Source organism: Sinocyclocheilus rhinocerous, unplaced genomic scaffold, assembly GCF_001515625.1.
Source record: "Sinocyclocheilus rhinocerous isolate Xijiao unplaced genomic scaffold, SAMN03320098_v1.1 scaffold140, whole genome shotgun sequence".
Classification (NCBI taxonomy): domain Eukaryota; kingdom Metazoa; phylum Chordata; class Actinopteri; order Cypriniformes; family Cyprinidae; genus Sinocyclocheilus; species Sinocyclocheilus rhinocerous.
Window position 1 is genome coordinate 3,731,844 of NW_015642053.1, and position 19,353 is coordinate 3,751,196.

Below are 19,353 nucleotides of genomic sequence, written 5' to 3' on the forward strand. Positions count from 1 at the left end.
CCAGTGTCTCTGACTGTCGGAAGATTCAGGACTCGTGTCTCTTCCATAAGGGGGACCAGATCCTGGCCTTCAATGACCTGCTTATAGACACAGTTGAAGAGATACAGACATACGTAAGAAGACTAAGCAAGGATGAGGTAAGATGACGATTCACAGTAAAAGAATGTTTTTTTCCTCACTACATTCAGAGAGCTATAAATAACGCTACTGAAATTACCTGCAGGTAAAACTCACTATTCGGCGGCTCATAGGATCCCAGCCTCTGCACTCTGAACCCTGCCCATCATAATGAGGACAAGAAACTAATCTCTTGTGAATTCATCACCATCAAGATATTAGAAATGTGTCTGGGGTACATTAATCCTCATTCATTCAACTCTAATCATACAGGTGGGAAACAAGGTGTAAATGAAGAACAGAAGAGCAGTCAGTTTATCTAAAGTAACTTGTCCTCTTTTTACTGTATATTAATCATGTAAATATGTAAAAGAGTGTGAATGTTAAATTCATTGACCTTAAAATGTCACTGAATAAAAAGAAATAAATAAGATTTAGACTGTATACATGAAACTATGAGTGGTAGTGGGAATATTAGTTCACATCTGTTAATGTGAAACACAAGGGTCAAGTATTACTTTATAATAAGTATGAAGGTAAATTCACATTGAAAAATGCACAGTTCAAAACTGTTCATGTATTTTAACCTCTTTAAAGATGCACTTTTTTTACAATGCTAACAGTGTGAGGTACTTTATATACTGTGTATATACAAGTTTTCTGTCATTGTGTATTTTGTTTTGCAAAGCATTTACCCAATGATGTAGTGTTCCTAGTCATTATGCATTGATTCAAATGTTTCAGTCACTCTTTAGATTGATGATTACTGAATAACGTGTAGCCTACATAATGTATATACATGTATTATACTGTAGAAAAGCATGTATTTGCACATTGTTCCAATGTGAAGTATTATTAAACTTTTGAAACATTTTTTTGCAATTATTTTATGAATATTTTATAAATGTGCATACATTTTAAATATAATTAGATATTACTTTTACAGAAATGTACTAAATTTTGTAATTTCAATTTTTTATCATATGTTTTAAAAATAGTCAAATAGTCTAGATTTGACTATAGTCTCAAAGATTCAATAACATATTTGTGCAGTTGGGAGATGGACAAATGGTTCACTGCATCTTAAATAATCGTCAACACAGACTGTTGAATCCCAAGGTACAACGCTTTGACATTTCTGGTTTGAATTTCTGATCTGATTTGTCTCATGCATTTCGTACACATGTATACATGGTATGAATTCATTTCAAGCTAAATCATCTTACTTAAACATCTGTCACACAGACATTTGGGTCAAAGAGACACATTGGGGAAACTCCCACAATCATAAATAGACAATGAGCAGGTATGTTGGCACATGGCCATCTGCCTTAGGAAGACAAAGAAAATCAGGTTTGCTAATGTTAGAAACATTGCCTGTTGTTGTAAAGGGATTTATTTACCCTTTGCTCTCAGAGATACTGTGACCAGTTCAGGCCACTTGTACAACGCTTTGACATTTCTGATTTGAATTTCTGATCTGATTTGTCTCATGCATTTCGTACACATGTATACATGGTATGAATTCATTTAAAGCTAAATCATCTTACTTAAACATCTGTCACACAGACATTTGGGTCAAAGAGACACATTGGGGAAACTCCCACAATCATAAATAGACAATGAGCAGGTATGTTGGCACATGGCCATCTGCCTTAGGAAGACAAAGAAAATCAGGTTTGCTAATGTTAGAAACATTGCCTGTTGTTGTAAAGGGATTTATTTACCCTTTGCTCTCAGAGATACTGTGACCAGTTCAGGCCACTTATTCTGATTATCAACAGACTTAATTTATAGCTGAGCAATATCAAAATAATATCATCATATTGGGCCAAAACTGGGTTGGGTCATACAAAACATGTTACACGTGAGCTGCCATCTACTGTGACCCATGAATCAATCTATGTTTGTCCTACACAAGAGGAAACACTAATTTATACACACAAAAATACTAATGTTTTCACTCTCTTTTTGCTCATGAGCGACAGAACTGACAACAGAAATAAATCATGAAGATGACGACACTAGGCGCGTTTCCATTACAGATTTGCGCAAAACTTTGGCGATATTTTATAAATGTCGATAAAAAAGTATTGCGAAATGACGGCGTTTCCATTAACCAATGTTATGCGACTAAAACGTAACCTTTTGCCTCTCGCGATAAGGGCTGAATTCAGCTTCTTATTCACAGCTTCTTATTAGGCTTGTTTGAGATGAGCAAAATCTGCGCAGAACCGATCCTGGAGAACATTGCATTATTGACCCAATTTGGAGGCGCTATATATCAGCTGCCTTTGAGGGTGCTTTAAAAGTTCCACTGTGGCCATATTCCCAGGGCCCCTGATTGTTACCATACAAATTTTCAGATATTTTTACAATAGCATTTTTAAGTTATGGACCCATACATTTGGCAGATATGATAATACATTAACGGGAAAAATAGCATTATTGCCCCAAATGGTGGCGCTATATCTCAGCTTCCTTTGAGGGTGCGTTAAAAGTTCCAGTGACGTCATATTCCCAAGGCACTTGACTGTCACCATGCAAATTTGCAGACATTTTTACTGTAGCATTTTGAAGTTGTGGACCCATAAATTAGGCTGATATGACAATACAATAAGAGGAGAAGTTGCATTATTGGCCCAATTGGTGGTGCTATATCTCAACTTCCTTTGTATTTTTAATGTAGGATTTTTAAGTTATGGACCCATACATTTGGCAGATATGACAATACAATAACAGGAGAAATTACATTGGTGGCGCTATATCTCAGCTTCCTTTGAGGGTGCGTCAAAATTTCTACTGTGGTCTTATTTCCAAGGCACTTGACTGTCACCATGCAAATTTGCAGAGCGTAAAAATTTCCACTGGGGCCTTATTTCCAGGGCCCTTGACTGTGACCATGCAAATTTTCAGATATTTTTAATGTAGCATTTTTAAGTTATGGACCCATACATTTGGCAGATATAACAATACAATAACAGGAGAAATTGCATTATTGGCCCAATTTGTGGCGCTATATCTCAGCTTCCTTTGAGGATGCGTTAAATGTTCTACTGTGGTCTTATTCCCAAGGCACTTGACTATCACCATGCAAATTTGCAGGCATTTGTTAGTGTAGCATTTTGAAGTTATGGACCCATAAATTAGGCTGATATGACAGTACAATAACAGGTGAAATTGCATTATTGTCCCAATTGGTGGTGCTATATCTCAGCTTCCTTTGAGGGTGCGTTAAAGGTTCCAATGGGGCCTTATTTCCAGGACCCTTGTCTGTGACCATGCAAATTTTCCGATATTTTTACTGTAGCATTTTTAAGTTATGGATCCAGGTATTTCGCAGATATGACAATAACAGGAGAAATTGCATCGTCCCATTTGCTCTACAGTTACTGTATTGTCACTTCTGCCAAACTTATGGGTCCATATCTTCAAAATGCTACAGTAAAAATGTCTGCAAATTTGCATGGTAACAGTCAAGTGCCTTGGGAATAAGAACACAGTAGAAATTTTAAAGCATCTTTAAAAGAAGCTGAGATATATCGCCACCATTTGGGGCAATAATGCAATGTTCACCAGTTACTGTATTTAGTCATATCCGACAAACCTATGGGTTCATAACTTCAAAATGCTACAGTAAAAATGTCTGAAAATGTGCGTGGTTACAGTCAAGTGCACTGGAAATATGACCTCGGCAGAACTTTTAACGCACCCTCAAAGGCAGCTGAGATATAGCGCCCCCAATTGGGCCAATAATGCAATGTTCTCCAGTTACTTTATTGTCATATCAGCCAAGTTTATGGGTCCATAACATAAAAATGCTAGAGTAAAAATGTCTGAAAATGTTCGTGTTTACAGTCAAGTGCACTGGAAATATGACCGCAGTGGAACTTTTAACCCACCCTCAAAGGAAGCTGAGATATAGCGCCACCAATTGAGCCAATAATGCAATTTCTCCTCTTATTGTATTGTCATATCAGCCTAATTTATGGGTACATAACTTAAAAATGCTACAGTAAAAATATCTGAAAGTTTGCATGGTCACAGTCAAGGGCCCAGGAAATAAGGGCCCAGTGGAACTTTTAACTCACCCTCAAAGGAAGTTGAGATATAGCGCCACCAATTTGGCCAATAATGCAATTTCTCCTCTTATTGTATTGTCATATCTGTCAAATGTATGGGTCCATTACTTAAAAATGCTAGAGTAAAAATGTCAGAAAATTTGCATGGTAACAGTCAAGGGCCCTGGGAATAAGGCCCCAGTGGAACTATGGGTCCATAACTTCAAAATGCTACAGTAAAAATGTCTGCAAATTTACGTGGTGACAGTCAACTGCATTGGGAATAAGACCAAAGTAGAACTTCTAACGCATCTTCAAAGGAAGCTGAGATATAGTGCCACCATTTGGGGAATTATGCAATGTTCTCCAGTTACTGTATTGTCTTATCAGCCAAGTTTATGGGTCCATAACATAAAAATGCTACAGTAAAAATGTCTGTAATAATTACTGCACTCAAAGGATGACATGCACGTTTAATAATTAACGTATAATGTAATTAGATTTAATGTTGACAGTCCGTTTTCGCTCTTATCTCAGTGTTATTTACATTTTAAAATAGTTAATTGTTCGTTTCTGAAAAAGAGACGCAAATAGAGACGGTCCCTAAATTGAGCGTGAATAAGAAGCGGAAGCGTCGCGTTTTTAAGGTGGAACGGATAACTTCAATAAGAAGCTGCGAATAAGAAGCTGAATTCAGCCTCGTAGCATTGAGTGGCCGCAATCAGCTTCAGTGACTGTATCAGAGCCACACTGCACCGCAGACGTGTGCAGTGTAAATTGTCTAAGCATTAATTGAATTTGCGCAATTTGAAGGGTAATGGAAACGCGCCTACAGCTGAATTGTCAGGCTTTATTTTTCTTATTATTAATTGATTGGGTAATATGTTAAATTAATTTCCAAATAAATGTAAATGTGAAACTTTTTTAATACGCTACGTAATTATACATTTTATTTCACTGACTTGCACTAAAGCAAAGCCAAATGAATAATGTTTTTGACAATAACACTGCATTGGACACCTCAGCTGAAAGTGATAATGAGATGAACTGCGAAAGTTGCATTAATTTACTGATAGCAAAATTCATATCATTTGGAAAAAATAAATATACTGATTAAAGCAGATGACCACAAGACAATGATTTCAAAAAAGGCAGCTTATCAAAAAAGACCAGAAAAATACCTCAGTACACAGAAAATTTTGTAGCATATGAAAATATGTACTAAATATATATTTAAAAGGAATGTTTTAAAACAAATGTGTGTTATTTGTAACTGCCTTCATGTGAGAGTTCAAGTAAGAGAATAATGTAAATGCAATAATGCAATGATGTAAATTTAGGCTACACTTTATTTTGATATTTAGACATTCTACTAACTATAAGTAACTTTGCAACTACGTCAACTAATTCTCATTAATTTGCAACAAGATGTCCACTAACTGTCAGAGTAGACTGTTAGGTTAGTTTAGTGTTAGGGTTAGTAGCATAAGTTGACATGTACTTGCAAAGACTCTTATAGTAAGTATGTTGTATGTTGTGTACCCATAAAAATAAAGTGTTAGAAGATATTAAGCAGACAGACTACTAATACTCTAAGGACTGCTAGTTGACATCTAGTTGCAAAGTTACTTACTGTTAGTAGAATGTCTAAAGTGGACTACCAAAATAAAGTGTTACCAAATTTAATATAACTATTTTTTATTCTGAATGTATTACTCTAATTCAAATTCAGTGTATTACTTTTGATTGTGTATTTTATACGGTACGTAGCTTTTTATTATAAAGGTTTAGTCTTGGCTTATTCCAAATTTTGGAGTTCCAAATTGTCCTCAAATTCAGTTTAATTGTACAATGTATCTGTTTAAATAATTATCTGAATGTGTGCATTCTGTACAAAGTGCAAGACGAAAAAAAATCAGGTGAGAAGTTTGCATGGATTTTTAGGTGTGGAACAAACAAAGTGCAACAGTGAAACACATTCCCATTTATACTCACACACCCTTTATATACACTAATCAGTTTATCACACTAAAAATCTATAATATTGTTTATCACTATAAATTCTAGATTTTTTATTACTTTTATTCAAAGCATTAACTAAAATTACTGCATATAGGCTTATGATGCATATTAGAAAATTAGTTAGTGTCCATTCAAATAGTTAAAAATGTTGTGACATTCTTTTTCTATGACAATTATTTGTTACATTCTGTGTAGACTACCACACATTTATTTAACCCTTGGAGACACAAAACCAAACGCAGTCAATGATAAAACCACCTAATCCCTCCCAACCCCAACTCAACCTGCCAAGAGTATGTTACACTTGGAAAAAAGCCAGGAAAAGGAAGGAAGGAAAGACAATTACAGTATCACTTGAGTATTTACTGAAATCCATCAGTCAAGATTTCCCCCTAAAATCCCCAACAGCATACAGAGAAAGAATTAATTATTTTTTGGCACGGTAACTTGAGTCACCTCTTACATTCCTAAGGGGAACCAAGAGCTTCTAACTGCATAAATAACTATAACCAAATAAATGGTAAAGTGCCAGCTTGTGTATAAGACTATGAGTGTATATGTGTACACATTTCAGTCGCAGCTTACTTCATGTGCTTCAGAAGTTACATTTCTCTTTGTAGTATCGAGTTTACCACAATACCACAACAACATGAAGACGTTTGTCTGGTAATTTCCAGAAACAAATAACAGACACAGTCAAAGGGGAGGGAGCCTAAACCTGAGCTTACATATAACCAGAAACTCCTTTTACCAGCATAATGCTCGGGAAGAGACAAAAGACCTCTAGCTTCCTCCTAAACTGCCATCATAACATACACGTTGTGAGAGCTGAATAACTTTTTACGGTGACACAAGGTATGGCAATACTATTACAGAATATGGCTACTAATATTTTGCTTGTGATGCTTGTAATATGCAAAGAAATATTGCTGATACTATTCAAGTGAATTTAAAACTTTCATACAGACATCATGCAATTTTATTATACAACATATTATTATATTATGGAGGGTTAATTTCCATTGCATTTTAATTGTTCTTGTTTTGACATTGCATTTTTTTTTATTTTTTACAAAATCATAAATCACTTGTTTACATCTGTTTATCAGATTTATCAGTGGCTTACAGTAAAACAACTTAAACATTTCACATCTTTTTTTAGAATTAAAGCAACAACATCAGGATGTCCAACAACAAAAAGAAACCAAGTAAGTCAAAAGATCTCTTTGGAAAATGAAATAATCAAGACAACTGTAAAACTCAAATTAAACTGTGTGGCATCAATGTGCTTAATGTTTTTTAATGATGTTTCTGCAGCAGCAACTTCAATATTTTACAATGAAACAGCGATGGTGAAGGAATTGTACACTGGATACCTGATCAAGTCCCCCGCTCAACAAGCCCTGACTAAAAACACTGTATGCATCATATTGCAATTCAACCTAAAATCTAAATATCTGCAGTCTGTCAAAGACAGTTCCTCTGTTCGTGAAACTTAGCAGCTTTATCTGTTATATCTGTCACAGAAATCATGGAAGCATCGTTTCTTTGTGCTCTCCAAGACGGGGGAAGACTCCTACCAGCTGACATATTATGCAAATAACGAAAGGAGAGACAAGCCTTTGGGAGAGATAGACCTTTCTAAGTATGGAAAAGACTGTCAAAGTCATAAATAAATAAATGAAGTATGTTCACACTATAATGAGAACGTCTTTCTGTTTTAAAGGATCAGCCTGCTGTTTATTGGCCCCGAGGCACATCAGGAGTGGGACTGGATCCAGAAAAAATTCAAATGTTCTCCATCCTCTGTGCTGTTCTTGAAGGTGGAAGACAACACACCAAAACACTCAAGAGACTATTTCCTCATTGGAAAAAACAGGTTTGCACCATTATTTTGACCATATTTCTCATTGCCATCACTACACAGTTCCACAAATGCCAGCATGACAGGCAAAATAAATGATTAAATAAATAATATTTAAAGGCTCCATGAAATCAAAATGAAAGTTTCTTGACTTTTAGTCCATGTCTATTAGTTCTGAAACCATGTATATGTTAGCATATAGTAAATATACACATCAAAAATTGAGCCTTGAGAATCAACAAAGCTTTATCAGCATCATTAATTTAGTATATTGCCAAAGCATAATAAAAGAAAAAGACAAGTGTATGAACAATAAAATAAAAATAAAAATTAACTTTTTGTGGAGTCTTTAAGCAGTAACTTAATCATTCTGCTTTTTAAATTAGTTATATATCCTGGAAATATGCTTTTATTTTAAACTTTTATTTTTCATTTTAAAATAACTGAGTTTTTCCAGTAGTGTTAAATGTTTTCTGGTGTTTTCAGTGATGATGTGGATGGTTGGCTCAGTGCCTTCGTCAAGGTAATGAAGACCCAGAAATCAAGAAATACCCTTCAGGTAAACATTAAAATATCTCTCTCTTCACTTGTATGCATTTATAAACTACCTGTCAAAGGTTTGGACACACCTACTGAATTTTTCATTTCCTGAAAAATAAAAACAAAAGGAAATATGGCAATTATGCAGTGTCCAAAAAAATTTAAACTATCTACTTCAAAGTAGCCACCATTTGCTAATATAATTATTTTTATATTTTTACTTAACATAATTTATTCATTGTTTTGTTTTAAATTTACATGTTCATTTATATTTATCTGCAACTTATTACAAGCATTTAGACATGCTCACATGCTTTACTTTTCCCACAGGACAACAGATTTAGATCAGCATCTGAACCTGTAAAGAGTTCAGAACCAAAGGTTGAGGATGAGCCTGATGAAAGACGGTCAGCACCTGAATTAATGCTAACTTACCCGTCACTGTACAGCCATTATGACTATCCTCGCAAGCTCAGCGAACCTCTACTACCAGTAGCGCTCAAGGTTTTACACATTTATACACACAGATTCTTCAATATACAATATGCACTCAAATGCTCTTAAACTTCCTATTGAAAAAAAACCCTCAAACCTCTCTATCTGGCAGATTCCAATTATTGAGGTTGAAGATGATGAGGACGAGATGCAGGATGAATCTGCAGAGGACAGTGAATACATGTCCATGGCATCATTGTAAGTGTTTGAGAGCACTTTTCCCCGTAACTGGCCTGCTGGAATGTAAAATGTACTCTGTTAATAAAAAAACAACTTTTCTGTGGTCTTTTCTGATTAGGCAAAAAGCTTTGGAAGTTGACCAACAGGAGACGGACACTACATGCATGCAGAAAAAGTAATTTTGAATTCTTGATTCACTGTTACGTACCTCATGCACTATTGTGTCAGTAGTGTGAGATACGATAAACTCAGTGTTTGTGCCGTTTAACACATTGTAATGTGTTCACAAAGTTCATTATTTTTGATTATTTGTTGGTTGTCTTTTTCAGCTCTTCCATGAATGGTCATGAGTCCTCTGTGTGCAATGGTGCAGTCTACCAGGATGAGGATGATGACTGTAAATGGTAAATTTTGACTTGAATGCATCTTTTGAAAAAGCTAGAACTGCATTTTTCTGCTGAATGCACCTGAATGATGTCGCCTCTTTTAAACTTTCTTATTAGTGTATTATGAGCTATATATATATTAGAGCTATATTTAGCATGAAAATTGTGTCATCTGTTTGAATTTTATCAATGCATATTTCTATTCTGCAGTGAAACGCGCGCACATGTTGAGGAGATCTGCGTTAGAAAAAATGATCTGAAAAACAGTCTGATCTTGACTCAAGCAGAGGGCAAACCATGGTACAACTCTCACTGATAATTAGTTACAGTTATTACCGTTTAAAATATCCTGTACCCTATCCTGATAGAGAAAACATTAACATGAGTACAAATGAAGAACTTACAATATGTTTCTCATTGTGCATTCATCCTTTTCGCCTCTTTTAAACTTTATTAGTGTATTATGAGCTATATATATATTAGAGCTATATTTAGCATGAAAATTGTGGCATCTGTTTGAATTTTATCAATGCATATTTCTATTCTGCAGTGAAACGCGCGCACATGTTGAGGAGATCTGCGTTAGAAAAAATGATCTGAAAAACAGTCTGATCTTGACTCAAGCAGAGGGCAAACCATGGTACAACTCTCACTGATAATTAGTTACAGTTATTACCGTTTAAAATATCCTGTACCCTATCCTGATAGAGAAAACATTAACATGAGTACAAATGAAGAACTTACAATATGTTTCTCATTGTGCATTCATCCTTTTCCTCTCCAGTGTCTCTGAATGTCGGAAGATTCAGGACTCGTGTCTCTTCCATAAAGGGGACCAGATCCCGGCCTTCAATGACCTGCTTATAGACACAGTTGAAGAGATACAGACATACGTAAGAAGACTAAGCAAGGATGAGGTAAGATTACGATTCACAGTAAAATAATGTTTTTTTTTCTCACTACATTCAGAGAGCTATAAATAACGCTACTGAAATCATCTGCAGGTAAAACTCACTATTCGGCAGCTCATAGGATCCCAGCCTCTGCACTCTGAACCCTGCCCATCATAATGAGGACAAGAAACTAATCTCTTGTGAATTCATCACCATCAAGATATTAGAAATGTGTCTGTGGTACATTAAAGCTCATTCATTCATGTCTAATCATACAGGTGGGAAACAAGGTGTAAATGAAGAACAGAAGAGCAGTCAGTTTATCTAAAGTAACTTGTCCTCTTTTGACTGTATATTAATCATGTAAATGTGTAAAACAATGTGAATGTTAGATTCTCTGTCCTTGAAATGCCACTGGGTGAAAGAAATCAGTAACATTTAGACTGTATATGTACATAAAACTATGTGAGTGGTAGTGGGTTTATTAGTTCACATCTGTTAATGTGAAGAACCACAGTCAAGTATTACTTTATAATAAGTATGAAGGTAAATTCACATTGAAAAATGCACAATTCAAAACTGTTCATGTATTTTAACCTCTTTAAAGACGCACTTTTTTTTTACAATGCTAACAGTATGAGGTACTTTATATACCGTGTATATACAAGTTTTCTGTAATTGTGTATTTTGTTTTGCAAAGCATTTACCCAATGATGTATTGTTCCTAGTCATTATGCATTGATTCAAATGTTTCAGTCACTCTTTAGATTGATGATTACTGAATAACATGTAGCCTATGTAATATATACATGAATTATGCAGTTAAAAAAGCATGTATTTGCACTATTGCACAAGTATTATTAAACTTTTGAAACATTTTTTTGCAATAATTTTATAAATATGTTATAAAAATACAAATATTTTTAACTTTTACTTTTACATACATGTCTAGAATCTATTTTCAAACAGTCTCTGAAACATACAGTACATTAAAACATATGGTTCACTGCTTTATTTGACATCTTAAATAGTCGTCCACACAGGATCCCAAGATAAAGCTTTGGCATTTCTTACTTGAAAACATGTCTCATGCATTTCATACAAGTGCATACAAATAAGCTGAATCATCAAGAGAACCAAAAAACCAGGGGAATCAAGAGTACATGTGCATGGAAAATAAATATGCTACAAAAGCATAAAAAACTAGAATCCAAGAAACTGGAAATGGTGTATAAGTCTATGAGTGTATATGTGTACATAATTCAGTCACAGCTTACAGTATGTGCTTCAGAAGCTAAAATTATTTTTGTAGTATGATGTTTTCCACAATAACACAATGACACGAACACACTTGTCTGGTAAGTTCTCCAAAGGAATGACAAAGTCAAAGGGGAGGAACTTAAACATGAGCTCACATAAAATCAGAAACAACTCCTTTTACCAGCATAACAATCTGGAAAAGACAAAGGACCTTTAGTTTCCTCCTAAACTGCCATCATAACATACACGTTGTGAGAACTTTTCAGAGGACTGAGATTTTACTGCGACACAAGGTAAACCAATAATATTATAGAATATGGCTACCGATATGATGATTCTGCTTTGTGATGCTTGTAACATGTAGAGAAATAATGCTAATACTATTCATCTGAGAAAAAAAATGAGTTTAAACATTATGTCTTTTTGGAGAAAAAACAATGTAATATTATTATATAACATATTATACACTTGAAATGTGGCAGAGGGTTAATTTCCATTGCATTGTAATTAGTCTTGTGCTGCTGACAGTGACACTTCACTGAATATTATTTTACAAAATCATACATCGGTGTTGTTTACTTCTGTTTATCAGATATATATCAGTGGCTTACAGTAAAAAAAAAAAAAAACTTAAACATTTCACATCTATTTTAGAACTAAAGCAAACAACATCAGGATGTCCAACAACAAGAAATCTCGTAAGTCTAAAACATCTTAGGAAAAATGGGATAATCAAGGAACTTAAACACTAAATGGAATTGTGCAACATTTAATGCTGATCAGTTTTAATTATGTTTCTGCAGCAACAACTGCAAAATTTTACAGTGAGCCAGCAGTGGAGGAATTGTACACTGGATACCTGGTCAAGTCCCCCCCTCTAACAGCCCTAACTAAAAACACTGTACGTTTCATATTGCAATTCAACCTGAAACTGAAATATCTGCAGTCTGCAAAGACAGTTCCTCGGTTTATGAAACATATCTGTTACAGAAATCATGGAAGAATCGTTTCTTTGTGCTCTCCAAGATCGGTGAGGACACCTACCAGCTGACATATCATGTAAACGAAAGGAGAGACAAACCTTTGGGAGCGATAGACATTTCTAAGTATGGAAAAGACTGTCACATAAATAAATACATAAAGTATTTTCATACTACAATGAGAACGTCTTCCTGTTTTAAAGGATCAGCTTGCTCTTCACTAGCCCTGAGACACATCAGAAGTGGGACTGGGTCAAGAAACAATCAAAGGGCTCTCCTTCCTCTGTGCTGTTCTTGAAGGTGGAAGACGTGACACTAAAGCAATCTAGAGAATATTTCCTCATTGGAAAAAACAGGTTTGCCACCATTATTTTAACCATTATCTCCCATTGCCATCACAACATAGTTCCATGAAAAAAGTGTTAAATGTTTTCTGGTGTTTTCAGTGCCGATGTGGATGGTTGGCTCAATGCATTATTCAAGGCAATGAAGACCCAGAAATCACAAAATAAACTGCCACACACAGATGATACTCAGGTAAACAAACTTTCTCTCTCCCTCTCTGTCTTTACATAGATGCTTATATAAACTCTCAGTCATGTTTGAGCACACCTACTAATACTTGTTACCATTTCCTACATTTGAGAATAATAAAAAAAAATATGGCAATTATGCAGCAACCAAAAAATAATTATCTTAGATAAGAAGGATTTAGCATCATAAGAAACCAAAAATTCAGTCAAGTGTACCAAAACTTTTGAGAGGTTGTGAATGCTCACATGCTTTACCTTTTTCCACAGGACAAGAGATCTAGATCAATGACTCTACCTGCGAACTGTTCAGAACCAAACGGTGAAGATCAGCCCGATGACAGATGGTCAGCATTTGAATTAACTTCTCTGTCACAATGCAATCATTATGACTACCCTCGCAAGCTCAGCGAACCTCCAATACCAGTAACATGCAACGTTTTACACATTTAAACACAGTTTCTTTCACATATGCATATGATAAAAATACACGAATAAAACTCAAACCTCTATCTGGCAGATTCCAGTTATTGAGGAAAAAGATGAGATGGACGGGAAGCAGGATGAACCAGGATGTCCAGAGGACAACAGTGAATACATGTCCATGGGATCAGTGTAAGTGTTTGAGAGAACTTTTTCCCTTAACTGGCCTAGTGGAATACACTCTGTTGATAAAATACAACTTTCAGAGACACGGTTTAATTTAAGTGTTCTGTGATTAGGCAACGGGTGAAAGATGACCAACAGGAGGATGACATGGCATGCAAAGAGAAAAAGTAATTTTGAAGTCTTTGATTCACTGTTATTTACCACGAGATCACACTATTGTGTCAGATATGCAAGATACGATAAATATATGAATTATCATCAGTATGTTATTGTTTGCCACATTTTCATTTTTTCAAATCAGTTCATTCCGCTTCACGCCCCAGATGCAACATATATATATATTTAAAGACTACAAAACAACCCTGTTTCTTAGCGTCAATTAGCAGTCTATCTTGCTGTTTAGAGAGTTCCAACCTTTCTAGTCTTGCTCAACAGGTCTGGTTTTGGCTGATTTATAAAATGAAAGCTAACACTTAGCAAGGTTTTAGCATACCTGAGAGATGCAGTCATCACAACGTTTAAACAAGAATGTGCTCTATGGTGGTTTGACCCTTGCTCAATCTGATTTTTTTCTTTCCCTCAGTGAAGTTCACAGGCATTCTAATCAGTCTCTCGTTGACTTCACTGAAAACTGTGCCTCTACCGAGTCAGACAACAGGTGATTTTTATCATTTCAAACAGGGCTGTAACCACCATATTCAGATTAGCTGGTGACCAATATAGGTTTTTTTTAGCATCTGATACTTTAATGATTTAATTATTATTAGTGGTCTGCACTAATCTTAAACATGTGGTTACATCCTTAATTTCAGTATACTGGAAATAGCATTAGCAGGGTGCTTCTGCTTTAGAGAAAACAACTATTGAGTGTATCAATGTGTCAGTTGTTGAGTAATATTCTGTCCTTTCCTAAAATCCTCAGATATATTTAACACTGTGGTTATGATAAATGTGGCATTTGTATTTTTCTGCTTTGTAGTGAAATGCAAACGCATGTTGAGAAGGAGCTCTGCGGTAGTCAAAATGATCTGACAAACAGTCTGATCTTGACACAAGAAGGCGGCAAACCATGGTACAACGCTACAATAGATAATTAATGACATAGTCTGTTCTAGAATGAATGGTAATATGAGTAGAAATGAACTACTTACCATGTATTATATTTCATCTCTCATTATCATTTTCTCCAGTATGTCTGAGTGTCATCAGATTCAGGATTTAAGGGGGAATCAGACCCTGCCCCCAGACACAGTACAAGAGATTCAGAAATGCATAAAAAAACTAAGCAAGGATGAGGTAAGATGATAATTCACAGTAAAGAAATTGTCCTTATTTCCATCACTGTAATCAGAAACCTATAAATAAAGTTACTGAAATTACCTGCAGGTAAAACTCCTAATTCGGCGGCTTCCAGACCTCACTCTGAACACTGCCCATCACACTGAGGACACAAAACAAAGTCTAATGCGAAATCTCTCATCACTATCGAAATAATAGAAATGTTGTACACATGTCTCATTTAAGGGTCAGAGGGTCTATGGGACATTAAAGTTCATTTATTTACTGATAAAGGTGGAAAATAAGGCGTTACTGAGTAACAGAAGATGCAATCTGATTATCTAAAGTACCTTATCCTCTTTTGCCTGTACAGTAATCATGTAAATATGTAAAAAAAAAAAAAAAAAGATATGTCTTATGTACATGAAATTACATTAGTGCCCTAGTAAAAAAAACAAAGTAGAATATTCAAAATACATTTATTTCATATTAAGTATAGTTTAAATCTATTAACATACTTACTGACATAGCACTCGAGACTTACTGATGTAAAAAATTATAATTAAACTTTATTTGGAGTACTACTTGTTCACAATGCACATTTCTTAATATTAAGCCTAAAATGTGTTTTAATGCCACTATTGATGAATAATACCAGTCTTTAAATGCAAGATATTTAAGGTGTACCTGAAGTATATACCTGCAATTGTTCCACTTTAGCACAATCAAATATACTTCAGTATATCTTTAATTGGACTTAAAGCACTACTTCTGCACAATTAAAGTGCATTAAGTACAAAATTAGTTAGTTCCAAATTTATTTCCAAAATTAGTTGCAATTTAGCAGACTTTAAGTATACCAGTTTAGTATACCAAAAACTGCAGGGTATTTTTTATTAAGTATTTGTAGTATACTTAGCATGAAATAAATGTATTTCAAATACATTTAAGTATATTTATTTTTCACTAGAGTGGTAGTGGGTACTGTATATATTTGTTTGTTTGAAGAACAACTGTCAAGTAATTCTTCAAAACTAGGAGGAGAGTTAATCCACAGTGAAAAACAGTAATTAGCCTATTTTAAATTTAGATGAATTATGTTTTAGAAAAGCATGTATCTTGCACATTGTTACACTGTGAAGTGAAGTGTTATTAAACTTCCCATTTAACAGTTTCTGCCTTTTTAAAATTTTATATTAGTATTTATATTAGTAGTTTATTTCTTAAAAAGCGCAACAAACGTTATTAGTGTTTTTTTAAACACACATTAAACTCTCTTGAATAAAATACAACTAATCATTCAAATTCATTGGTTATACCTCAGAGCTCCCTCTATTGTTTAAACGGACTGTGTACAATCAAATTCATTTCACAAACTCATGATGAATAAATGAACACAGATGTTGTTGTTCTCTGTAAGATGTTGTTGTTTTCTGTCTCTACTCTGTAAGTTTTTTTTTTTTTTTAATAAGTTTAGAATTTAGAACCTATTCATCTAACCAGAAACTCCACCTACCCTTTCTATAACAGCCAAAAACAAAGACCTGTAGCTTTCTCCAAACAACCACATTGGCTCTGAATGAAACCAGTTTTTTCACAAGTGCATTTTGAAGCGCTGAAATGCACCGTAAACAATAAGATGTTGACCAGAAACTTCTCTTCCCATCAGGGCCAAGAACAAAAAATGTCTAGCTCTGCACTATTGTCATGAAATGATCATGCTGCAGAGGACACCTATGGAAGGTGAAACGTAGTACATGTAGGTCAGGGATGAGCAACTTCAATCATGTAGGGCCACTGTCCTGCAGAGTTTAGTTCAATTCCCAATCGAACACACATCTGCCTATTTTTTTAAGAAATCCTTAAGACTTGGGTTAGATTATTTTAGTTGAATCCAAATGTTCTCCTATCATTCATCGATCTCAAATATGGATTATCATTTAAAATGTAAACATGTAAGTAGCAACCGCACGCTCTAACGTTAACCTAGAAAAATGTGCACTATTAGTCGCATATCCAACTGTTTGTGAAGAGTGTGGAAGTTATAAGTGACCTTACTGCAAAACATGGAAAAGCCAGAAAACACTAGTTTATTAACAGATCATTTAAATATCTCCTTGCTATTTTTTCCGATATATACATTATTTTTGCCGGTGCTTTGCGGCAAGCTTTATGCGTGCACTTGAGCGCGGAATAGACTATTGAAGGCTCTTTATGGTTTAGTTGCTCCCTTGATAATTAAATTAATATAAAAGTGTGATTAGTTGACTTCAATGGCTTAAATGAATGACTATTAGTTGACAAGAAAAACATTTGTCTGAATCCTGAATCCTAAAACTGAACACACATTTAACTTCCTGGGCGAACCAAGGTATAGGAAAACAAATAGGGCTGTTGTTAGAAACCAATTAATAATGGGGTTGACACTGAAAAGTAACTGAACAGGATGCAAGCAGTCCAGAGACACCGTATTTTTAAGTACTCAAAGTCTTTGCTTAGATGGGCACACTGTATCTGTGAAAGGTTTTATAGTGCGTGATGGACTATAGCACTTTAAGTGGAGAAATGAATATATATGAAAGTTACATGAACAGTTAACAAAGTATTAGTGTTTTTCTATTAAGGACATGTCACTGACGTTCAGTAAGACAACACTTGAATTTCATATATACTGCATATTGCAAAGAAGCAACAGCATCCAAACTAACAGCAGATATGATTCAGATGTGTCTAGAATTTATTGAAAATGAACTATAAATGAATTTCTATACTATATCTGTAACTTTTTATTTAGGACATCAGATGCATTTAACAGGCATGTACAGTGGGTACGGAAAGTATTCAGACCCCCTTAAATTAATTTAGAGAAAATTTAAAGTTGTACTATTTATTTATCTATGAGATTTCTTGCCTTTATTTGTATCTGACATGCTAATGGTCTGTGGAAAACTTTTCTATCGCAGATGACAGGTTACTTCCTTATTGGAGAAAGCAGGTTAGACATGATTATTCTGATTCCATTCAAGAAACTTTACTGGAAGGCAAAAAAAAATTCAATATTTACAAAAGCTTAAATAATTAAGTTTTATATAAAGTCCATATTTTTGCAGTGAGATTAAATTTATACACTGTAAAAAAAATTCCGTAAAATTTACGGTAAAAAAACGGCAGCTGTGGTTGCCGGAATTTTACCGTAAGCTGATGCATTTAGGATAACAAGAACCACAGTATGATACACATGAGTAAAGATATTATCATGGGCTAATCTATCATTTCATGTTAAAGTTACCCCTCCTGAATATGCTTTCCTAGCAAAGCAGTATTTTCTTTCCATACTATGGAACGGTTTCAAATGCATTTCAGTGCCTTTCACAAAGATCCGAGGAATCATGGGCTAAAAATTACTTCTAAATATAGCACCTACTTCCTGCATGATATAAAAACAGCTTACTTTAAGACAACCAATTTTTCATTTATCCATAGAAACTGAAGTTAGGAAAATACACACATCTTGACAAATAATGTATTGCTAATGCTAATACATTTTCAGCATTCATTTTACATTTAGTTGCATTTGGACAGTTCATATAAATGAAAAAAAGATTCTGGCCAGTGACATAGCATTCTAAATTCTAAAGATCAAATTAACAATAGATACTTAAAAAATAATAATCAGGTATATTATAAAATATCACAAAAGTTTAGGTTCAGTAAGATTTGTTTTTAAAAAAGAAATGAATAATGTTATTCAGCAAGGATGATAAAGAAACAATAAGACCATATGATTTTACAAAACCTTAGATTCATTTTCTATTTATCAAAGAATCCTGGAAAATAACAGTTTCCACAAATACACTGAACAAAATTATAAACGCAACACTTTTGTTTTTGCCCCCATTTTTCATGAGCTGAACTCAAAGATCTAAGACTTTTTCTATGTACACAAAAGGCCTATTTCTCTCAAATATTGTTCACAAATCTGTCTAAATCTGTGTTAGTGAGCACTTCTCCTTTGCCAAGATAATCCATCCACCTCACAGGTGAGGCATATCAAGATGCTGATTAGACAACATGATTATTGCACAGGTGTGCCTTAAGCTGGCCACAATAAAAGGCCACTCTAAAATGTACAGTTTTA

At 34.5% G+C, this 19,353-nt stretch overlaps 2 protein-coding genes across 2 annotated transcripts; both read left to right on the forward strand.

Moving 5' to 3' along the window:
• Positions 1-7,383: 7,383 nt before the first annotated feature.
• Positions 7,384-10,735, forward strand: plekhs1.3 (pleckstrin homology domain containing S1, tandem duplicate 3). Its single transcript, XM_016572195.1, has 13 exons — positions 7,384-7,408; positions 7,518-7,618; positions 7,703-7,845; positions 7,927-8,079; positions 8,551-8,623; positions 8,935-9,108; positions 9,212-9,297; positions 9,398-9,454; positions 9,609-9,683; positions 9,876-9,965; positions 10,216-10,305; positions 10,450-10,582; positions 10,670-10,735. Exons 1-13 carry the CDS (start codon positions 7,384-7,386, stop codon positions 10,733-10,735), a joined length of 1,266 nt encoding a protein of 421 aa, XP_016427681.1.
• Positions 10,736-12,025: 1,290 nt separating this feature from the next.
• LOC107755442 (pleckstrin homology domain-containing family S member 1-like) lies at positions 12,026-15,742 on the forward strand. Its single transcript, XM_016572225.1, has 13 exons — positions 12,026-12,111; positions 12,473-12,516; positions 12,622-12,719; positions 12,809-12,924; positions 13,002-13,154; positions 13,245-13,335; positions 13,599-13,754; positions 13,849-13,943; positions 14,051-14,104; positions 14,521-14,595; positions 14,917-15,009; positions 15,128-15,233; positions 15,324-15,742. Exons 2-13 carry the CDS (start codon positions 12,495-12,497, stop codon positions 15,429-15,431), a joined length of 1,167 nt encoding a protein of 388 aa, XP_016427711.1. The 5' UTR covers positions 12,026-12,111; positions 12,473-12,494; the 3' UTR covers positions 15,432-15,742.
• Positions 15,743-19,353: the final 3,611 nt, after the last annotated feature.